Genomic DNA, 23,935 nt, shown 5'->3' with positions numbered 1-23,935 from the left:
CATTCTTCCAAGCTTGTTGCTTAGATCCTCTCGTTCTTGCCGAAATCTTGGACATTCGAAGAAGCAGTGCTCTGCGTCTTCGATGACCCCTGCGCAGACCACGCAGAAGGGGTCGTCCTCGTGCTTAACCCTATGCAGGTAGGCTTTAAAGCAAACGTGTCCTGTCAGCAGTTGTGTCAGGTGATACTCCACTTGTCCATGGCTACGGTTCAGCCAACTCTTCAGGTCTGATATTAGCCTATGGGTCCATCGCCCTTTGCTGCTGTTATCCCACGAATCTTGCCATTGCAGGATTGTGCGCTGCCTTAAGGCACCTCTGGTGTCCTGGTCCGTAGTCCCCAGGGTTCGCTGTGCCCTGATTCCTGCGGCTTCTCTTGCCAGCAGATGGATGGGAATCATTCCTGCTACCACAAGCGTCTTGGGATACCGTTCCGAATGCGCAACACACCCTCAGGGCACACAGCCTCTGGACTGCGTTGCATTCTCGGGCATATGTTTTATGTTTCATTGCATCAACCCATATTGGTGCAGCGTACATTAGCGTTGAGCCAACTACGCTCGCTAGTAGCTTTCGCCTTGGCTGTTTCGGGCCTCCGGTGTTGGCCATGATGCGGGATAGGGCCACTGCCGTCTTTCCTGCTTTGCTGCTTGCATACGCCATGTGATGCTTGAAGCTGAGTCTGTGGTCAATCATGACCCCCAGGTACTTCAGGCTTGGACTGGAGCTAATAGTGCAGTCTCCTACTCGGATCGTGGCCGTCTCCACTACTTTCCTGCTGCTTATGAGCACCGCCTCCGTTTTGTGGGTGGCTAATGAGAGATCCCTCCCTGATAGCCATGTTCTGGCTCTCTCTACCGCGTCGTTGCAGATTTCTTCCGCCGCTTCTTTCTGTTTTGCCACTACGACTATTGCTATGTCGTCGGCAAAGCCTATCACCGTGGCGCCCATTTGCATATCCATCTTGAGGATTCTATCATACATGATGTTCCACAGCAGCGGGCCGAGGACGGATCCTTGGGGAACTCCTCCAGTGATATGGTGCTCACGTGTCCCCTTATCCGTCTCATATATGAGCACTCGGTCTCTTAGGTAGTCCGCGATGATATTCTGCAGATACGGCGGTACTTGAAAGTTTCTCAATTCTTCTAGTATGTGATCCCAATTGGCAGAGTTGAATGCATTTTGGACATCGAGTGTTGCCACTATGCAATACTCTTTGGTCCCGTACATCCATCGGGTGCCATCGATAGCTCGTTTTGCTATCTCACATACCTCGCCGATTGCGTCCACCGTGGACCTGCCTTTGCGAAACCCGTGCTGTCTCGGTGAGAGGTGATGCGTTACTGCCTTCTCCAGCCTGGTGTGGATTATGCGCTCGAGGATCTTACCCACTGTGTCGAGCATGCAGAGTGGTCTATAGGATGATGGCTCGTCGGTCGGCTTGTTCCCCTTGGGTAAGAGGACTAGCCGCTGTCGCTTCCATGGTCTGGGAAAGGTCCCTTCGGACATGCACGCATTGAATAGATCCACGTACATTTGTGGATTGGTCTCAATAGCCGTGCGGAGAACGGCATTTGGGACCCCATCAGGTCCTGGTGCTTTGCCGTTCTTGATCCGTTGTAGAGCTTCGAGGACTTCTGCTCCCGTGGTGGCTTCTATTTCAGGTGGCGGTATTCTATCCATCATCCTCTGGGCTGCCACTTTCTCTGGAAATAGGGTTTCTACTATGTTAACCAGCAGATCTGCACACATTGGCGGCGGGGGACTGAACACTCGCAGTCTCTTCATTACCAGCCTGTATGCGTAGCCCCAAGGGTTCGCATTTGCGTCATCGCAGAGCTTTTCGAAGCATTTGCGCTTGGCATCCTTGGCATCCAGCGTATGTATAGCCAGTTGGCTTGCTCTCTCTTCAACCGTACCGTTGGTCTCGTAGTCCTCAAACATGGCCCGGACCATATCCGGCTCTAGCGTTTCGGTCTTATAACCGATCTGCTTACCAATGAACGGGTTAGGTGCGCCCGCTTCCTGGATTTCACATATGAGGGCTTGGTGGTCACTCCCGGTGTATAAGCCACTAACTTCCCACGTTGTCCTGCGGCTGAGGCTGCTGCTCACGAACGTAAGGTCTATTATAGACCCCGTTCCAGCTCTGCCGAACGTCTGCTGTGTGCCTGTGTTCAGCAGTACGGCATCCAACGTCGCAAAACATTCTAAGAGCGCCTGTCCCCTTGGGTTCGTTCTCGGGCATCCCCACTCCGTCGCCCAAGCGTTGAAATCGCCGGCTATGAGCGTAGGGTGTTTCTCCCGCGCACAAAGATGGCATGTAGGTGCATGTATCTGTGTGCTGCGTGTTGCCGTCACTCAAAAGATCCAGCAACGCCTTTCGGCTTCAGGTGCCGTACCTGTTTCTGGCAGACCAACATCTCCTGACTCACACCAACATTCCTGTGCCCCCCTCTCTATCTCTCATTCTCTCGGTAGCTGCGGTTCAAAGTGCACAAATATTGACCAACTCATTTGGCCATTTAGCGGGAATTTTGCCACTTGGCCACTTCGCTACACTCATCCCACGATTGAAGCACAATTTCATCGAAAGACTAGCCACAGAAACGAAACCAAAACGATGCCGAAACGGGTTTTTAGCCAGAAGAACGCAAAAAAAAAACGAGGGGGAACGTTGTGAGCGATACTAAGTCAGTATGGCTCTCCTCCGGCAGACGCCGCTAATATATTAAACGACACGACAAGGAGTGCGTGCGAGAGAGACAGAAAATCAGTCTGAGCGTGACGTCGGGTGCTGCGTAGCCAGTGCAAATTGATTTGTTCCTTTTGGCTATAAAAATGATCTGATCTGATCCAGATTCAGCAATCTGATATATATGATCATTATCTATGATTCTGCGTTTTTAGTTTTCTCGTATCCTCAATATTGTGAATGCAACAGATTTTCGTCCTTTGTGGAGGCGGAAGAGGGTGGGGCGAAATTTAGAGATATACGTTTTATAGTGAGATCTAACAGGAGTGCGGATACCAAATTTGGTTACTCTAGCCTTAATAGTCTCTGAGATTTGTGAATATCCCCAGATTTTCGTCTCTGAGATCTAGGCGCTAATGTTTTACTCTAAGCAAAGCCGCCTATGCTACGTGTGTGTTAGAGAGAGACAGGGCGAGAAAAAATGAAATTGTTTTCTTGATGCTGGCTATAATAATTATACGATCTGGTTCAGATTTTGCACTCTAGAAGATATAGTCATTTTCTACGATTCTGCGTTTTTAGTTTTCTCGTATCGTCGAAATTGTGGATGCCACAGATTTTCGCCCTTTGTGGGGGCGGAAGTGGGCGGGGCAAAGTTTTGAAATATTCTTGTAGCAGTGACCTATCACATAAAAATGTGAATTTCAATGGATTGTAAATCATTTAAATATCTACAAAAAATACCTTTAGTTTACCTTGACAAAAACCCGCTGGAGAATCTTTTGAAAGTGCAACAACTTTCTGTAGCCCCCTTCGACCCACTGGACGGAGCCACAAGGGCATAAAATGGATGAGAATATGGCTTAATCAATTGAATTATTAAGCGAATTTATGCCTTGAGCGGCAAAGAAGTGGCAAGGGCAGGGGCAGGGGCAGGCGGGCTTATCGGGTTGCTGCTGCTGCTGCTGCAAATGGTCTTAATGTCGAAAGTTAAGCCACAGCACCTTCTACACTGATTTCCTGATTGCAGCAAGACACAACCCAGAGAGACAGAGAACGAGATCGGGTGAGAGCGGTTTCTGTTTGTGGCATATGGTCTACATTGCAGGGGCACTTGCATCTGTCCGCACTTCTGATTTCTGTTTGTTTAACTGTTGCCTCGCGACCCTTCAAGTCATGGAACGCATTAAACGAGTGCAGATCGTTAAATATTGTAAATATGCATTGTAAATAATGATTTATTTGTTTATTGCGAAATGCGGAATGCCCCTGCGGGAGTTAATCAACGGCTGAGCCTCCCAGGGGGGGACCTTGGACCGAGGTCTCATCGGCTGGATCACAATGCTCCTCCTGAGTTTTCATTCAGACTGTAATCACTGAAAGTGTAGTGTGTTCTCTGTTGCTTTAACAGGGTACTCCTCGAAGGCTTGTCTGCACGAACACAGTCCGTGTTTTCCATTAACCCCGTTTTCCACAGTCAATATATATTTTTCCCATTTCTGCCACTGACGAAAATTGTTCGAAGAGAACCCATTGATTGTCTGGTGGGTGGACTGATTGAAAGACGGAGGCGTGTAGCATGGGGCGTGCGGCATGCGGCAGGATGACTTGTTGCTTTCGCTGTGAGACAAAGTAAATGCGTCAACCTGGGCCGCGTGTTCCCTAGTCCCCAGTATCTCATCACTTTCCCATAAAAAACCGTTCGAACCTCCCTTCCGGTGGGGTGGTGGGAGGTGGGAGCCGTGGGGTCCCGCGATACTGCAATTTACGTTCGTTCTGCGGTCTAATTAAGGTGCAACGAAAGACGGGGAACTTGTGGCAGTGTCAGCGTCAGTGCCACGGATCGAACGTTGCGTTTTGCGGAGCGGTCCGGAGGTCCATTCATTGGAGGCGCAACCCCTCCGCAAGCCTTCCGATGGCCCAGGGCCGCCGCCTTTCTTTGGCTTCGCTGGTCTCTGTTTCTGTTCCTTATCCCACATTAATCAATGTTGATTTCAATTAATTTAACCATCTCTTCCATCTCTTTACTCGCCTGTCACTCCCCCTGCTGTGTGCCCGTGTGTCCGTGTGCCCCGTCTTTTATTAAATGTTCGCCGATTGAGTTTGTTGTCCAACGCGACGCGAGAGACCTTTTTATTGCAAAATTTCTAGTCTATAAATTTGTGCTGCCACCAGATGTGTGTGTGCGGGAGTGGCACGTGTTTCCTCAAGCATTTCAAGAATTTTATGAGACAGCCACAGGAAATGCATGGAAATGGTAATCGAAACGCAAATGCTCTGGGTTCGAAATACTCCAAATTGAATTACGAAGGAAAAAGTCCATCAAGAGGATTTCCAGTAGACTGGACATTCTGTGAGGATATCTGCTAATGTTTACCTTTAAAATGTCCGCCGATTTGCTGCTTTCCAGCACCAGGACGCACCAGAGCCCGCAAAGGTCACTGAAGGATCCCATTTCCTATTGCATTGCATATTTTGGCATTTTACGCCTCTATTGTACTCGATTTCCCAGCTTTCTAATCACCGCCTCAATGCAATTTATTTTCCATTCGAATTGTGTCAATTTTCTGGCTCTACAGGTGTTTACCCCGTTTCCTGTTAATTCTCGAACAATTTTGTGGCTTTTGTGGCCTTGGGCAGGCACCCTTTCTATCAAGTTTTGCAATTATTGACCTTGGATTAGTGTTTTCCTTAGCAGTTTGCATTAGAAATACATTTACACATTAATTTCCTTGAAATTTTCCCTCTACTTTCCTCTGCAGTTGCAGTTGTTGACGTGTTTGTGCCATCAATTACTCTTGAGGCGGGTGTTGGAGGGCAGGCGAATACGGAGGAGTACCTGTTGTTGTGCGAGGCATTCAGGCAGGAGACCCCATCAAGGTCCCATATCCTGTCAACTTGGCCCCAATTTTATGCTCTTTGTGGATTGCTTGACATCCTGCTGCCGCATGCTGCCTGCTGCATTTGGGATGGCGAGTGTTTTTCCTTTTTGCGCATTTGCCCAGAATTTGTTGCCACTTCTCTGTGTGCCACATGTGGAAAGGAAATTGTGTGTGTGCGGCTTAGATGGATGCCCTCGTTGGTTGCAGTTGCTTGTCATTTTTATAGGTTTGTTTGCGAACCCCAGGAGGACATTTGCCCGGTGGTCGGGTCGGTCGGTCGGTCCTTCGGTCGCCTTCATTTTTATTAGCCCTCTGCCGCATGTGGAGCAGAGAATTATGGCTGGGAGATAAACCAATTTGATTTGTTTGTGCGGGTCCTAAACTCTTGATTAACTGAGGATTTTCCAATACCTTAGGGTGGGTCCACCAGTTTTAGTAATTAACTAAAGATTCCTTGCAAGAGGACTATCAGGACTTTGGGAATGGAAAAATACTGCAAAAGCAGGGATAAATTTATGAAGGTGTCAGAGCAACGAATGGCATATCCATACAATGATGGTACACCCAGAGACAAAAGAAATTTAATATTTAATATTTTAATATTTACACAATGAAAAATTCTTGATATTAATTAATACAAATATTTGATGGAAATATAATTTATATTTCACATTTCAATTAAATATATTTTCTACAAATTTAAAATATTATATTTATTTAAAAGTTTTGTTAAGACATGTTTAAATCAAAGCAAAAGAAAAACCACGAATATTTAACTTAAATCTGGTTTTGTTTCTTTTTCTCTGAGTGTAGTACAGATTTCCCCTAAGCAAACGGATATGTACATTGCCTGTAAGGAGGGTATCTACAGCTCTGAGGCTTGTATTGTCTTTGTTTTCCCTTTTATGTGGCATGCCACACCTACCTGCTTAGTTGTGATTATAATCCAATAAAATAATAGACATATCGCCCTTGTTTATCGTTCAATTTACTTTCACACATTCACTGAAGGCCGAGAACTTTTTCCTAGTGCCACAGAAAAAACTTAACGAAATTAAGCCCCAAAAACAATTAGGGAAAGAGTGTGTGGCAGGGGGGTAAAGGAGGGGTCTCAGAGTGTATACAATATATACTTTCTTTCAGCCCGTAACCCCTTTCGCGTCGGGCGGCACTCGCACTTTTCTCAATTCATTCATTCACTCATTCATAACTTTGAATTGTAGTTTATTCGTGGTCGTAAAATGTTTGGGCCATCATCGTGATCATCAGGCGGCTGGGGCACACCTTGCCTAAGAGATATATTTATAGCCGTCAGAGTCTTCGATTAGCCGAATTGCCAATACACTGAGCGAAAAATAGAAACAAAGTACAGAAGAACCCCAAACCCCCTGGGAAAAATATTGCAAGTTTTTAGAAATTGCAATATTTGAATATCTTTGAATGCATAATATGCTAATTTCGTTCAGTGTACAAGTGCCAATCGTCGGCTCTCTTCCATTCATTAGGAAACTTTATGCGTCGCTCTCTCTCTATGCGACAGACAGACACTCGGCTTCCGCTATATGCCACATTATACATCGTGCGTTTACCCTGCCCCCCCCCCCCCCCCTCATTGATTTGGTTTTTGCATTTCAACATACATATCTTTTAATTGATATTGTTTTCGTGTAGCTAAAAGGGAGAGAGAGAGAGACCCCACAAGGCAGTTTTGGAACCCATGCTGATCCATGGCCGGAGTGGCATGGCTCGGCCGGGGCACGTTATATGAATTTCAATTTGTTGTGTGCGTTGTGTTGGGGGATTTCTTACATTTTACTTTGCGTTACGTAGAGACTCTTCTGCTGCTGCTGCTGACGCACTCCCAGCAACGTGACAGCCCATAAGGGAGTGGGTTATAACTTTTTGCTTGTCTGTGACGCACATTTGCCACTGCAATCTGTGCCACATATGTACGTACCCTGATCCCGTACTTCTATGTCTGTGTACCTGTGGGATACGTCTGCACTGGACTCGGTGTCAGGTTTATTTCCATTGCTGCCCCTTCCTCTTCTGCTGTTGCTTCCATGCTGTTAAGGTTACATCGTCAAAGCGAGTAATGGTTTAGTAAAATAACAAATAAAATGCAAAACGCAAATCGCACCAAGAAGCACTGCAAAGGTTGCCACTGGCCCCAAGGACTAACAACGGAAACAGCAACGGCAACAACAATGGCCATCAAATAAAAAAATAAAAGAGAGGAACCGTGTGAGTTGATGCGGAGACCGCAACTCTACATTTATACCCGATACTTAGTCAGTATGGCTCTCCTCCGGCAGACGCCGCGAATATTAAACGACACGACAAAGAGTGCGTGCGAGAGAGACAGAAAATCAGTCTGAGCGTGACGTCGGGCGCTGCGTAGCCACTGCAAATTGATTTCTTGCTTTTGGCTAGAAAAATGATCCGATCTGATCCAGATTCAGCAATCTGATAGATATGGTCATTATCTATGATTCTGCGTTTTTAGTTTTCTCGAATGTGCAATATTGTGGATGCAACAGATTTTCGTCTTTTGTGGGGGCGGAAGGGGGTGGGGCGAAATTCTGAGATATACGTTTTATAGTGAGATCTAACAGAAGTGCGGATACCAAATTTGGTTACTCTAGCCTTAATAGTCTCTGAGATTTGTGGATGGCCCAGATTTTCGTCCTTTGCGTGGGCGGAAGGGGGTGTGGCGAAATTTGGACACGAAACGGTCAAGGTCCGATATCACAGGAGCGTGGATACCAAATTTAGTTGCTCTGGCTCTTATAGGTTCTGAGATCCTTGAGCTCATATTTTGCAATTGGCAAAACCGACTGTTCGGTCAAACTCCTTTAAGGAACAAGTATTCAAATGACCCTCGTAAAATAGAGAGCCTACGCTCACTTTTTGTATTTACTCACTGTTCGGACCAGCCGCTGAAGAATAACCGTAACTTTAACATTATTATTGTATGAGCAGAAAGAGCCGCCTATGTTGTAAAACGTTGACATTCTGCAGAGCTGCTGCGCTCTCCCGCTAAAGGGGCTCTCTGCCGCCGCCACTTCGGCAACTACTTTGATCTGCTGCCGCCACTTCGGCAATCACTTTGATCTAACGCCGTCGTCTATAGTTTAGTTCTATGCTAACCCCTCTGCGCATTGGTTGCATATCGATCTCGCATAAAGTTTATCTGGCAATAGCAAGCAATCGGCTTCCGCTAAGCCACCAAGATTAAATACGAATTATAAATTTTAACCCAAAATCTCTTTTCATTTTTGAAACACATAGGTGCCAAAAAAGCTTGGCATCTCAAACATTGGTGACCCCGACGTGATATAAAACCATTGCTTAATCGCGTTCCGTTAAAACACTTATTATTTATACAATATTTTGTTGTTGGGTAGTTTAACTACCAACAAATACATTTGGGTGCACGTTGAAAAACAGTTTAAAGTGCAAATTCAGTGAGAGTGCGGCTGGAATTTTTATAGACAAATTCCGGTACTTTAAGCGTCGAATCTCTCATTCTCTGCGCAGCTGCAGCCGCGGCTCTTGACTTTTCGTGTCTTGCATTCTCGCTCTCGCGTCTATACATCGTCGCTTAAGCGGTATTTCATTTTCCGTTGTTGTGTCGAATTGCACAACGGTTAACATGGACAACGATCCGAATACAGGCGCGGGCGGAAATATTGTGGTGGCTGATTCCAGACTGAGTCTGTATAAGCGTAAAAGTCAGTCATTATATGATCGATTGCACAGGCTTGGCGAATCCTTCGCGGGGAATAAAATCGATAAGCTGACCGCCGCGGAAGTCGAGGTGCGCCTTGATATGTTGGCAGAAATTCGAGAGGAATTTAATAAGTTGGAGGCTCTCGATCAAAACGAGATTGGGAGTGAGCTGCGCGAAATCTTCGATACTCTTTTCATATCTTTGAAAGCTGAGTTGCTGGCTGCTGTTGAAGTAAGCCAGTCACACGCCGCTGCCCATTCTACGACTCTGCCAAGCCATTCCGGACATAGTACCATTATCATGGCTCACCAGCAGCGACTTCCTGAGCTGAAGTTGCCTAAATTTTCTGGTGGATACGTCGAGTTCTCGGATTTTATGGCAATGTTCAAATCGGTGATTGAAGCGGATGCGGATCTCAGTGACATCGAGAAATTCCAGCACCTTCGCTCTTGCCTCGCTGATGCGGCTTTGGATTCGGTTCGATCGTTAGAGCTCTCCAGTGCCAATTATCGTGCGGCTCTGGATATACTTAATAAACGCTTTAATAACAAAAGACTTGTTTTCCAGGCACACATAAAGAAGATTCTTGGGCTAAAGAGGGTAGACTCGCCTTCTGCTAAAAGGCTTCGGGAGTTTTCGGATGCAGTCAATTTACACATGCGAGCGTTGCAGACATTGGGAACTGCTGACGAGATTTCAGGATTCATGGTCATCAACATGCTGCTGCAGAAGTTGGATTCGAAGACGCAAACCAAATGGGAGGAGCACACATCGTCGGATGCTATACCTACCGCAGAGGAATTCTTCGAATTCTTGCAGCAACGCTGCCAGAAAATGGAGCGGTTGGAATATGCTACAGCGACACACGCTACTAGCGATCAGGTGGGAAAAAACCATTCCTATACGCAGGTTAAGAAAACGTTTGTAGCTTCCAACTCTTCCGCCGACCCGTCTGTATGCGTCTTTTGCCACTCAGCGGGCCATGGAATATACTCGTGCACAATATTCGGAAATCTCTCACCGTTGCTGCGCCACAAAGAAGTGAAGAAGCTTTCCCTATGTTTCAATTGCCTAAAGCCGGGGCACCGGACCCGCGCATGCAATAGTGGAAAATGTCGAGTATGCGGCGGTAGGCATCATAGTTTGTTGCACTTCGATAGTATACAGCCCACAACACAAGGCTGCCCAGGTATTACTCCTCCCGATCTGGCCGTTCAACCGGACACTCTTTCCGTTGCTCAAAATTCTGCTAGCAGCTCGTCTCTACCTTCGTCTACCTCTCTTGCTGACCAAGGTCTTCACTCTGATGACGTGCTTCTGGCTACAGCCGTGGTTCTCGTAAAGAATCGGTCTGGCGTTTTAGTTCCTTGTCGTGCCATCTTAGATTCAGGATCGCAGCTGCATCTCGTCACATCCAGGTTCGCCAAGCAGCTTCATCTTAGGAGAACTCAATCGTCTGCACTTGTGTCTGGGCTGGGCGATACCAGCGTTTCTACTGAGGGATCCACCATAAGCATTTGTATGCATTCTAGCACCTCTGCTTACACAACTACACTTACTGCTCTCATCGCCCCCACGATTACCGATTCTCAACCAAGTATGACAGTAAATGTATCCGATTGGCGTATTCCATCTAACATTCAGCTCGCTGATCCTGCATTTTTCAATCCTCAACGGGTTGATCTTCTCATTGGTGCGAGCGTTTTTTATGATCTCCCCTGCGTAGGGCAAATCAAACTCACCGATGGACTGCCTCTTCTGCAGAAGACCCGGCTTGGGTGGATCGTATCTGGCGGTGGACAGAAGGTATCAAGCTCGGCGCTTTTGGCTACGCACAATTGTCCAGATTCGATAGCTGAGATGGAAGCAAGGTTGGATAAAACTCTTCGTATGTTTTGGGAAGTCGAGAATTGTGTGGAGGCTGGTTTGAATACCAAAGAAGAAGACGATTGTGAAGCACATTTCGTAAGCCACCTTTCACGGTTGCCATCCGGGGAGTATGCAGTTCGTCTGCCGCTAAATAACAATACTGATCGTTTAGGATAATCTTATGCTCAGGCTTATCGACGGTTCATCAGTCTGGAGCGAAAACTGGAGCGTAATCCTACACTCAAGGAGCGGTATTCCGCCTTTATGAGGGAGTACATTGATTTGCATCATATGCACCAGTCCTACCCTCTTGGCTCAGCTGCTCTGCGGCAGGAGTTTTACGTGGATGACCTTATTTCGGGCGGTAATTCGGTCGCACAGGTCATGGACAAGATGCACCAAACATCAGCTTTACTGTCCCGTGGTAATTTTAGACTTAGGAAATGGTGCTCCAGTCACCAGGTACAAATTGAGGGAAACCCTGAAGATGACATAGAGAAGTTCCTAAAGTTTAATGATGGAAGCGACAATCCCAAAACTCTCGGCTTAGCGTGGGACCCTGCTTCGGATCAGCTGCTTTTTGCCTTGTCCGCACTGGACACAAACTCAAAGCCATCAAAGTGGTCGGTTTTATCTACGATTGCGCGGTTCTACGACCCTCTTGGATTGATAAATCCAGTCATTGTCAGGTGCAAAATCTTCCTTCAGCAGCTTTGGAGAGAAAATTTGGATTGGGATGAAAGCCTACCCTCAGCGTTGCATTCAACTTGGATGGACTTGAGAAATAGTTTGGCAAGCATTTCTCGGATCTCATTTCCTCGCTTGGTTCTTCGTTCTAGTGTGGCTACAGAAGTTCACGGATTCTGTGATGCCAGCCTAGAAGCATATGGCACCTGCGTGTATGTCGTGTCCAGGGAAGCCCAGTCTTTGAGCCACGTTTTGTGCTCAAAGTCGCGAGTGGCGCCGCTAAAGACTATATCGATTCCTAAGCTGGAATTAAGTGGAGCCCATTTGCTTGCGAAAATCATGCAGAATGTAAAGGACATGGGAATCTTTACAGGTTAGTTCTATTGCTGGTCGGATTCGTCAACAGCATTATCTTGGATTAGGGACGAGCCAGCTAAATTTCAAGTTTTCGTGGCAAATCGAGTGGCATCAATTCAGGAGTTGACGGCAGCCATGGAATGGCGCTATGTTCCCACATCGTTAAATCCTGCTGATATTCTCTCGAGAGGCTCGCTTCCCAACCATCTTATCCAGTCAGAGCTATGGTTTCACGGCCCATCCTTTTTGCTAGGCTCCAAGGATAAGTGGCCTGTATCTCCATCTAACAACATAGCAACTTTGGAGCTTCGCAAGAGAGGATTGCTAATCACGTCTCCACATGCCGATCTCACGTCCGGATGCAAATTTGCGAATTCATTCTTTCGCATGCAGCGCACATTCGCCTACATGCATAAATTTATACATCGTCTTAGGCATCCAGGACTCACCGTTTCTGATATTCGGCAAGGAACGCATCTTCTAATTCGACACATTCAGCTGGCAAATTTGTGGATGGACATAAAGGGGATTCGGCGCAATGGTCAAGTCATGAAATCCAGTTCTATTAGTTCGCTCAACCCGTTCATCGATCATTCTGGACTACTTAGAGTTGGAGGTCGTCTTGGCAACTCATCGCTAGGATTTGACGCTCAGCACCCGCTCATTCTGCCAAAGGGACATTCCATTACCTTTGCGCTGATAAGATATTATCATGAAAGAAACCTCCATGCCGGACCTCGCGCCTTGCTATCCAAAATTCGGCTGGAATATTGGCCCATTGGAGGTGTTTGCAATAGGCAGTGTCAAGGGTCGTCAGCAGATGTGTGAGATGCTTCAGGACTAGGCCGCGCATGGTCGAACACATCATGGGAGACCTACCTAAGGAACGTTTGGAAGGATCTCGAGCTTTTGAAGTCACTGGAGTAGATTACTGTGGACATTTTTTCTACCGATCAGAAATCCGCACGAGGCCTCCGATCAAGTGCTACCTTAGCGTATTCATCTGTTTCACTTCTAAGGCTATACACATGGAGCTCGTAAAGGATTTGACCACCGCATCGTTTCTAGGCGCACTAAAGCGTTTTACTTCCACTCGAGGAAGGCCAAGTCAAATTTGGTCGGACATTGCGACAAACTTCGTTGGGGCCAAGAACGAGCTTCTGGAGCTAAAGAAGCTTTGTCTGAGCGAACCGCATATGAAGGAGGTCCACGAATCCTTCTTGGCTGACTCGATCGACTGGCGTTTCATCCCACCTCGCTCTCCGCATTTTGGCGGGTTGTGGGAAGCGGCCGTGAAGACCGCAAAATATCACCTGTACCGCTCAGTTGGACCATCTGTGCTTAGCTTCGACGAGCTGCGCACTCTGATCTGTCAGATCACTGCAATTGTTAACTCTCGCCCTTTGCTCTCGCTTTCAGAAAATCCTGATGATTTAGACGTTTTGACTCCTGCTCATCTGCTTTTAGGCGGCCCCCATGAGCAAATCCTCGAGCCTGACCTAACGAAGCTGAACTACAATCGTCTGGATGGCTGGCAGCATGTCACTCAACTACAGCAAATATTTTGGAGCCGTTGGCGCGAAGAGTATCTCACTCTTTTGCAAGAGCGTGCGAAGTGGCGTACCCCCGCGCAAAACATCTGCAAGAACGACCTCGTTCTGGTGAAGGACGAAAATCTGCCTCCAATGCGTTGGCCACTGGCTAGGGTGGTCGATGTCGTTTTGGGCAAGGACGGAGTGTGTCGCGTCGCTGACCTGAAGACATCCTCAGGAAACATCAGGAGGGCCGTCACTCGGCTATGTTTGCTGCCCCTTAAGGAATCTGTTAAGAGACTAGCTCCCAACGGTGGGAGTATGTTCGGGCCAGCCGCTGAAGAATAACCGTAACTTTAACATTATTATTGTATGAGCAGAGAGAGCCGCCTATGTTGTAAAACGTTGACATTCTGCAGAGCTGCTGCGCTCTCCCGCTAAAGGGGCTCTCTGCCGCCGCCACTTCGGCAACTACTTTGATCTGCTGCCGCCACTTCGGCAATCACTTTGATCTAACGCCGTCGTCTATAGTTTAGTTCTATGCTAACCCCTCTGCGCATTGGTTGCATATCGATCTCGCATAAAGTTTATCTGGCAATAGCAAGCAATCGGCTTCCGCTAAGCCACCAAGATTAAATACGAATTATAAATTTTAACCCAAAATCTCTTTTCATTTTTGAAACACATAGGTGCCAAAAAAGCTTGGCATCTCAAACACTCACCATAATTGTACTAAATTCACCACTGTATTCTCTCTCTTATGCCCAGTACTCAAGCACTAAGATTTGTAATAAATAGTTATTCCCTAATACTCAACTGGACCGATCGACTTTTCTCTTTCTTGTATAGACTTTGATTCGTTTGCAGAAAAAACCAACACACCCCCATCCGTGAATTAACATTAATGCGGAAAACGCTCCGTGTACAAACATTTTGGCGCCCAACGTGGGGCATGTGTGTTATGTTAATTCTTCTGTGAACAATTAAACCAATCGCAATCTACAAAGGCAACAATTACAACATTCGCTCGTCTCGCAGCTGCAATCGAAAGTTCCGAAAACCGTATCAGAATTGTTCGTCTAGATCGCGGGATCGTTGTCCTCGCCTTGCTCTCGCCGTTCTCGCTTAATTTTATCATTCGCTTGTCACCCACAACGCATTCAACGGCGCTTGCATTCTCGGTTCGTTCGCTTTGCAGCTACCTGCTTTGGTCCATCGATCAACGCATTCTTTCTATTGGAATTCCACCGCTTCACTTTCGTTTTGCTTTCGTTGCCGCTGCTGGAACTTTTGCTTTTGCTTTCACCGTTGGATTTGTGCTCTAGCTGCTGCTGCTTGCTGCGTTTTTTTGTTGTTGTTATTTTTGGAAGCTCTAGTTCTGTGTCAGCGTAATTACACTACACAACAAAATGACAACGCTCGAAGACTTAAAACGCCAACGGAAAAATATAAAACGAAATATAACTCGGATCAAATCTGTGGTAGATGCTAAATCGGAAACCCCGATATGCAATGATGAGCTTCGCTATCGGTTGAACATCTTAGAAACGTATTTCAAGAATGTTTTAAATGTCCAAGCTAATATTGAAGACCTTAGTCCGAATAATGAAGGACGGGCAGACTTGAAGGATACATACATAGCAATCAAGCTAGCCATAAAGGAAAAAATGGGAGGAGATCTGAACGCCAGCATTGTTGCGCCGGACTACCACCCACCGCCAGTGAAGTCATCGTTACCAAGGTTGTCCCTACCCACTTTCGACGGAACATATGCAAACTATAAGAATTTCATTCACTCGTTCGCGCAAATTGTTGTGCGTGAGTCTGGATTGTCTAATATAGAAAAGTTTAATTATTTGCTGACCTGCCTCACGGGGCCGGCATTAGATACAATTCAGGCATTCCAGGTTACAAGCGAAAACTATCCGAAGGCCCTAGCAAAACTCAAAAGCCGTTTTGATAATCCTACTCTTATATTTTTAGAAGGTATTGAGGCATTGTTTGCACTACAACCTGTGGAAAGGTCAAACAGTCAGCAGCTTCACAGCCTAGTGGATAAGGCATCCGCTATATTAAGCTCGCTGGAGTCCATCGGCAAACTTGAGAACATTGTTCACGCTATGGTTATATATATTATAATGGAAAAGTGTGATCAGCAAACTCGGAACAAGTGGAAGGAATCGCAGGACTACAAAACTCTGCCAACCTGGCTAGCATGCACACAGCTTTTGGAACGCCACTGTCAGTTTCTCCATTCGTCTGGAAACTCGGCTGCTACTTCGTCACAACGAAAGGCTGAATCCAATAAGTAAAATCACCACGTCATTCTAATCACCAAATAAACTCGTCGTTTGCTATCACTAATCCGTCTTGTACATTTTGTTCTAGTTCTGGCCATAAGATCTCTAATTGCGCTCAGTTCAAGGCTATGAACAGCAACCAACGGTACGACAATGCAAAACGCCTCGGTCTCTGCATCAATTGTCTTGGAAATGGTCATAGAGTGGCGCAATGTTCATCGACTCATCGTTGCCGATCCTGTAATCGGAATCATCATTCATCTTTGCATCACTCTCAGCCGCAACAGCCACCCCAATCATCAGCAGGACAATCTTCAACTACTGAACCGGTACTCCAACCAGCGCAACCCTCCTGGCAAACGGCTCATCAAGCTGCTTCACACTCTCATATGGAGATCGCAGCAGATGATCAAATTTTGTTGGCAACAGCTATGGTTTTGGTAAAGGATGCCACAGGTGAATACAAACTCGGTAGAGCGTTGCTTGATTCATGCTCTCAGGTTAATTTTGTAACCGAAACCTTTGCACAAAAGCTTCGCCTTCGTCGTGAAAAACACCACATTGGAATTCGCAGTATAGGAGACTCCCTTACTAGTTTGAAGGCTCGTACGACTACCTCTATTAAGTCACGTACTTCCGGCTATCAGCTCACTCTCCAGTTTGGAATCACATCCCATATTGCCTACCAGCCAGATAGTGAGATCGACATATCGAATTGGAACCTACCAGCTAACACTCCATTGGCTGACGAATCGTTCTATAGGACTAAACGTATTGATTTGTTACTGGGGACCGAAGCCTTCTATGGAGCTCTAGCTGTTGGCCAGATTCGCATTGGTCCAAATCTTCCCACTTTGCAGAAGACTCTTTTTGGTTGGGTTGTTGCTGGGAGGTACCAGCGGCAATATAACAGACAGCCACCATTGTGCTTGGCGACTGTAGAAGAGTCGATCGACAAGAATTTGCAGCAATTATGGAAAGTGGACTCATTTGTCGATCCAAGCGCTAGAATGCTCCCAAATCATCGTCGCTGTGAGGACCATTTCAGGGACACAACACATCAGGATGCCAGTGGGCGGATTGTCGTTCGCTTGCCATTTCAAGAAGATCCAAGTTGTCTTGGAAGTTCCTTCGATACAGCTCGAACTCTATTTTTTGCCATTGAGAGACGTCTCGCTCGTCTACCGGAAATTCGCTCGCAGTATATCTCGTTCATGCAGGAATATGAAAGTCTCGGCCATATGTCCCTCGTACTGAATCCTAACTTGGAAGAACCGCATTATTATATACCCCACCATTTCGTTCTGAAACCAAGCAGTACCTCGACGAAGCTCAGAGTTGTCTTTGACGCCTCTTGCCGTACAACATCTCAGAGGTCACTTAACGATCTACTTTTAGTCGGCCCTAACATTCAGGATGAGTTGTACTTGCAATTGCTGCGGTTCCGCATGCATAGGTTCGGCATCACAGCCGACGTCACAAAAATGTACAGGCAGGTACTTGTGAGTGAGAAGGATAGACAATTCCAGTACATTTTGTTGCTAGCATCTCCAAATACGGATCTTCAAACCTACCAACTCAATACAGTGACATATGGGACTGCGTCTGCCCCATTTCTCGCAACTCGTAGTTTGCATTACTTGGCTGAGGATTGTAAGGATGCATGGTCACTAGGGGCTGCTGCTGTTAAAACTGCATTTTATGTTGATGACCTTTTGTGTGGGTCTGATGATATAGATACACTCTTCAAACTAAAAACTGAAATCACATCAACTCTCGCTCGTGGTCAGTTTCCATTATGCAAGTGGCATTCAAATCATCCAGGCGTGATGGAAGACGAATCTACCAAGGAATTAAACATTTCAGAAAACTCAGTCAGCAGCACACTCGGCTTAACTTGGCATCAACGAAGAGATGCATTTAGTTTCACATTTAATCCAAAGGAAGTCTATCCCACTACCACAAAACGAACAATTTTGTCTACTGCGTCGTCGCTATTCGATCCAATCGGTCTGCTATCACCGTTAGTCATTGTCTCTAAGATCATTCTTCAGGAGTTGTGGCTTTTGAAACTCGACTGGGACGAGTCTGTCCCCCAGAATTTAAGCCACGCATGGAGCAAGTGTTTGGAATCGCTGAATTCACTGTCGTCACTAACGTTACCTCGTTTTTGTTTGCAGCCTGATACTAGGAGCATTCAAATACATGGATTTTGCGACGCATCGATTCGGGCATACGGCTGCTGTGTTTATGTGCGCACGGAGAATTCGCTTGGACAGGTCACAGTGAAACTGTTCACTTCTAAGTCTAGAGTAGCACCAGTGAAGAAACAGTCTCTTCCGAAGCTTGAACTATGCGGCGCACATCTACTTTCTCAGTTGTATAACAAAGTCAAGGCCATATTCAGTAAACACACTAACACATCTTATTTTTGGAGCGACTCACAGCTCGTATTGCATTGGTTGCAACAACACTCAGTCACCTTATCGACCTTTGTTGGAAATCGAGTGTCCGATATTCAGGATTTAACGTCTGATGGAAAATGGCGCTATGTGCCAACACATCAAAACCCTGCTGATATTCTGTCGCGAGGCTGTAACGTGAGCGAGTTGATTAAGTCTCCATGGTTTTCGGGTCCTACGTTTCTAGTCGAAGATTCACTAAACTGGCCCGCCACTGGTGGAAAACTTGATATTGACATGGACGTGGTTAACTCGGAGAATCGGAAAAGTTTGTTTGCTGCCGTACACGAGACAAATAATATCCTCAACATCGTCGATAATATCAGCTCGTACACTCACAGTCTGCGTCTCATTGCTTGGATGATTAGGTTCATAAGGAGATGTCGGAAGCAATCGACGTTTACCACAACCTCACCGACGCCAGATGAACTTCGTTTTGCTTCACATTGCCTTATTTGGAACATTCAACAAACTCATTTTGTAGAGGACATCCGTTTACTTCAGAAGCAAAAACCATTAAAAAGCAGCTTAAAGTTTCTTACTCCCTTTTTAGAAGTCGTGAACGGATTCGAACTTATCAAGGTTGGTGGACGTTTGGAATACTCAGACCTACAAGACGGTCAAAAACATCCGTTGCTGCTGCCTAGTCAGTCCAAATTTGTATGGAACTATATTCGCCATTTGCATCTTCGGAACTATCACGCTGGACCTAAAGCCCTAGTCGCTCTCATTCGTTTGGAGTATTGGATCGTTAACGCCAGAGACTTGGCACGTAGAATTGTTCGCTCCTGTGTACACTGCGTTCGCTACAGACCGAAGCTGCTACAACAACTCATGGGCTCATTACCGCCTACGCGACTCGCTCCGGCTCGACCCTTTGAACGCTGTGGAGTTGACTTTTGTGGACCCATCAACACATATCTACGCATTCGAGGAAAGGGACCTACAAAAGCATACATAGCCGTGTTCGTTTGCCTTCTCACCAAGGCCGTTCACATCGAAGTAGTCTCTGATTTGTCAACAAAGGCGTTCTTAAACGCATTGAAACGGATGGGAGGTCGTCGCAAGCTGCCGACAGACATCTTCTGCGATAATGCCACTAACTTTGTAGGGGCATGGAATCAACTGCAGGAACTAAAAAGGGCACCTCATTTCGGAGGCCTTTGGGAAGCGGCAGTCAAGAGTGCAAAGGGGCTGTTAAATCGTACGCTGGCCAACACCAGGTTCACCTTCGAAGAGTTGAGCACTGTCGTCGTCGAGATAGAATCGATCCTCAACTCGCGCCCGCTATCGCCGCTTTCGTCAGACCCAAATGACTATAGCACTCTCACGGCTGGTCATCTCTTGGTTGGCGAATCATTGCGATCACTACCTGAAAGGTCCCTCGAGAATATCAAGCTGTCAAGTATGGACCGCTACGATGCGATTACGGCCGTCAAGCAACGGTTTTGGAAGCAATGGTCTGCTGACTATGTCAACGAATTGCGATCGCGCACGAAGTGGACAGCACCCTCAACGAACCTCACCGAGGGCACGTTTGTCATCATCCATGAGGACAACCTGCCACTGCTACGCTGGAAACTAGGCCGAGTGCAGTCTACAGTGCTTGGGAAGGATGGACTTGTACGGGTGGTGCACCTCCGCACTGCAAATGGAACATGTTGCAGGCCAATACACAAGTTGGCAATTCTTTCGGTGGTTTGAAAGCAGTCCTTTCAACGGGGCCGGGATGTTCGGTCAAACTCCTTTAAGGAACAAGTATTCAAATGACCCTCGTAAAACAGAGAGCCTACGCTCACTTTTTGTATTTACTCACCATAATTGTACTAAATTCACCACTGTATTCTCTCTCTTATGCCCAGTACTCAAGCACTAAGATTTGTAATAAATAGTTATTCCCTAATACTCAACTGGATCGATCGACTTTTCTCTTTCTTGTATAGACTTTGATTCGTTTGCAGAAAAAACTCCCATCCGTGAATTAACATTAATGCGGAAAACGCTCCGTGTACAAACACCGACCATGAAACCTGTGTGTTAGAGAGAGACAGAGCGAGAAAGAATGAAATTGTTTTCTTGATTCTGGCTATAATAATTATACGATCTGATGGAGATTTTACACTCTAAAACATATAGTCATCCTCTACGTTTTTTTGGTTTTATCGTATCTTTAAAAATGTGGATTCCACAGATTTTCGTCCTTTGTGGGGGCGGAAGTGGGCGGGGCGAAGTTTTGAAATATTTTTGTAGCAGTGACATATCACAGAAGTCTGGATCCAAAACATCGTTGCTCTAGCTCTTATAGTCTTTGAGCACTAGGCGCTGAAGGGGACGGACAGACGGACGGACGGACGGACGGACGGACGGACGGACGGACGGACGGACGGACAGACGGACAGACAGACAGACAGACAGGGCTCAATCGACTCGGCTTTTGATGCTGATCAAGAATATATATACTTTATGGGGTCGAAAACGATTCCTTCTCGACGTTACACACATCCACTTTTACCACAAATCTAATATACCCCAATACTCATTTTGAGTATCGGGTATAAAAAAACTATTTCTACATCTCGATGTTGAAAGAAAGTCACTTGATAAGCTTCATTTCCAGCGCAGAAGATGTCCTGGTGCTGGGCGTTGAGTGTTACGCTTAAGCGTTATACAACGCTCCCCTGACTCCCACAAAATCCACCCACCCACACAAAAGAGTTAAGAAAATGAAGTGAATTCAATTGCATCGCGTCCTGCAACGAACCCAAGGCTGAGCGCGCTCTCAGTGCCTCAGTGTTTAACCGTTTCTTGGAACAATCGTAAAAGAGTAAAAAACTGTAAACTGTATGCAGCAACGTGTTCTCTTTTCGGATCTAATTTTGCCCAGTACAACATCACACGTCGTTCTTCTCTCTCTCTCTCTCCTCAAACACGGCGCCAAAGCGCGTTGTGCAGTGCCCGACCGACTTGTATAATTTCATCGTGAGTAGAGCTTTCGAATGTGGCTTTTGCCGAAGCTATAGCTTCGAGCGACATGATCGGCTGTGTCGGGGAGCTTGGCTGCTGGCAGCGCTTATCGGCAGCGGAGAGCAGAGCACTGTTGGCAGCGCTCTCGCAGCATCGCGGATAGGCTTCCAGATCCTGTCTATTGCAGCACCTTCGGGGAGAGGCCTGTTCGGTGGGTCCACCACCGCAGAGTAATCTCTCCGGCCACCTTGCATAATTTGATTGTGAGCGCAGCAAAAGCCAAAAGCCAAGCTTAAACTCTCTTACGACTCCGTTTAGCTCTCTTTGCTCTTCAACAAAGACACGAAAGGAAAGAGAATCGGTAGAATCGGAGAATATCGGTAAAGAAATATTTTTTAATGTTTTTGTTGTCAGGGTGGACATTTTTGCGGAAGATCCAATATGCTTCTTGCATTATTTACCATCCTTTTGCAACGCGGTTTTTCCACTAAAATAATTTCCATTTACGTTGGCCGAAAAACTTTTAACTTTCGAATGCCACACACGAGAACGACCACGGGCACGGGACGGAGCAGACAAGTTTTCAGCAGATGAAACGATGAAACCCAAAAGTGGATAAGCCATTCATCAGGTCGATAAATCTCAACTACATAATCGCCCCCCCACACATAACGTACTCGCTTACATATACATACATATAAGAATGTCACCCATTCATATTCCTGGGCTCTTCTCTGCCCGGAATATTGGCTAACGATTCTTTTCATGAAATTTGCAAATCGTTTGGTCGATTCAAAAGTTTGCTTCCTTCTGGGGAATCGACTGACAATAACAAGTAAGCCAAAAATCGAATATTTTGTCCATCATGGAGTCGGGAAAATGGCGTGAGTGTGACAATTTTCTCATCTGTACGGGGGAAAATGGGAAGAGTGAAAAATTTAATTTGCAGGTCACGTAATTTGCTGGTGTATGTGTCAAGTTGTTGTCCCCCAAGGGATGGCCGAAGGTTTTTCTCGTTGAATTTAACAGCATAATTCTCAAAAGAGAAATCATAATAACAAAGACTACAAATCGTATAGCTATAGGATTGGATTAAACCCCATAGTTCGAGTGTAATCTCGTACCTCTAACTCTATTGCTGTCTCCTCACAAAAAAGGCCCTCTCCCTCTCTTCCACTGTATCTCTAACAGAGAAAGAGCTACTTCTGCGATCCGTTGATCGTGTCGTCGACTGCCAAGCCCTACAGCGTATATTTAAAGTCCAACAGATAAGAAAGTGCCCCAGAAGCGCACTCGCGCACGCTCTGCCTCTGCCTCTTACTCTTTCCATCGGCCTTTTCCTGTGGCATACTTTTTGGCTTATTAATGTTAAAGTTTTTTTGTTGCTGTTGTTGTTGTTGCTGCTGCTGTATCTGGCGTTGATTTTATCATTAACTTTATGCAAAAAGTTTTTCTTCTCGTTTTTGGTAGGCGTTTTTCCATTGGCCGGGGGGTATTTGTTTTTTTCCCCTTCTGTACCATTTTCAAACGACAAACAGTTTGGCTCACAAAACCGGCCATATGGCCAGACATCTGCATTGTTGTTGCCGCTGAGACACTAGTGCTCGGTCTGCCTTTGGCACACTTCCCTAATTTATCTATCCATCTAAGCATCTCCACCAACCTGTCCTATCCTCCGTTCTCCTTGCAGTACAATTACCTCATGCAGTTTGATTAGCTGCCCAAGTCGGACCTGGAAACGGGAGCCCTGCGCACCGCGGAACAGCTGGTAGATGCAGTACGGAGTCTCCAGGTATGTGCACACCCTCCCCTTGTCTATTATACGCGCAACATTACTGTTCTACTTGCCACTGCTGCCTGCCCGCCTACCTTCTACCTCTATCCAAACAATCGCACAACTTGTGTCTACTCCTGTGGCGACGGTGGCGGCAGTTTTTTGGCAACATTCCAGTTATGGGCGAAATCGACGAGGCTACGGCCAGGCTGTCGCGGTGTGGGCGACAAGAGGTACGCGTATAATTTCTCTCCCGACAATTTGGATCATGACAGTGGCATTAGTATACGTGTGCGGCGCTACGTTCTCCAAGGACCCAAATGGTCCAAAACGGATCTAACATGGAGGGGAGTCACAGTCGTCTTTATACTATTTACAAACAAATGAAAAATCAGCCCAAAATTACTTTTTAATTTGTGCTTTAATTATAATCCACAATTAGATCCACCATTAATTTATTTCTTAAATTCGAATTAAATTTTAATAAATATTACAAAAACTCCCTTAACTTTAACCTTAACTTGAACAGAAAAACAGAAGAAATGTATGAATTTTCGCCTGATTAAATCGCGGCATTCATTATGAAAAGCATCGTTCCTTTTGAGGGTTCTGCTGCACTCTTCAACGTGTATTTTCCCCTATTTTCCCTGCTTTCTCCCCCATGAATGTTCATTTCAAT

General features: G+C 46.1%; 2 protein-coding genes across 2 annotated transcripts in view; both read left to right on the top strand.

Annotated features, from left to right (window-relative positions):
- LOC117193720 (matrix metalloproteinase-2-like) overlaps nucleotides 1-23,935 on the top strand; it is a 225,081-nt gene that overhangs the window by 17,650 nt on the left and 183,496 nt on the right. The window contains exon 2 of the mRNA XM_033398446.1: nucleotides 23,173-23,274. Coding sequence (XP_033254337.1) covers nucleotides 23,255-23,274 — 20 coding nt within the window. The 5' untranslated portion in view covers nucleotides 23,173-23,254. The remainder of the gene's footprint in view (nucleotides 1-23,172; nucleotides 23,275-23,935) is intronic.
- On the top strand, nucleotides 17,606-20,293 carry LOC117193719. The gene is made up of 2 exons (XM_033398444.1): nucleotides 17,606-19,625; nucleotides 19,661-20,293. Exons 1-2 carry the CDS (start codon nucleotides 17,886-17,888, stop codon nucleotides 19,832-19,834), a joined length of 1,914 nt encoding a protein of 637 aa, XP_033254335.1. The 5' UTR covers nucleotides 17,606-17,885; the 3' UTR covers nucleotides 19,835-20,293.

Source organism: Drosophila miranda (genome assembly GCF_003369915.1).
Source record: "Drosophila miranda strain MSH22 chromosome Y unlocalized genomic scaffold, D.miranda_PacBio2.1 Contig_Y2_pilon, whole genome shotgun sequence".
Lineage (NCBI taxonomy): Eukaryota > Metazoa > Arthropoda > Insecta > Diptera > Drosophilidae > Drosophila > Drosophila miranda.
The sequence above is the reverse complement of the archived record's forward strand: the minus strand, read 5'-3'. Positions and strand labels throughout refer to the sequence as shown.

Bases quoted from the DNA above. Each gene is read 5' to 3' on its own strand.
- LOC117193719 (XM_033398444.1), top strand. From the start codon at position 17,886: ATGGAAGACGAATCTACCAAGGAATTAAACATTTCAGAAAACTCAGTC. The intron at 19,626-19,660 runs GTAGGGGCATGG...GGAACTAAAAAG, and splicing joins GCGATAATGCCACTAACTTT to GGCACCTCATTTCGGAGGCC.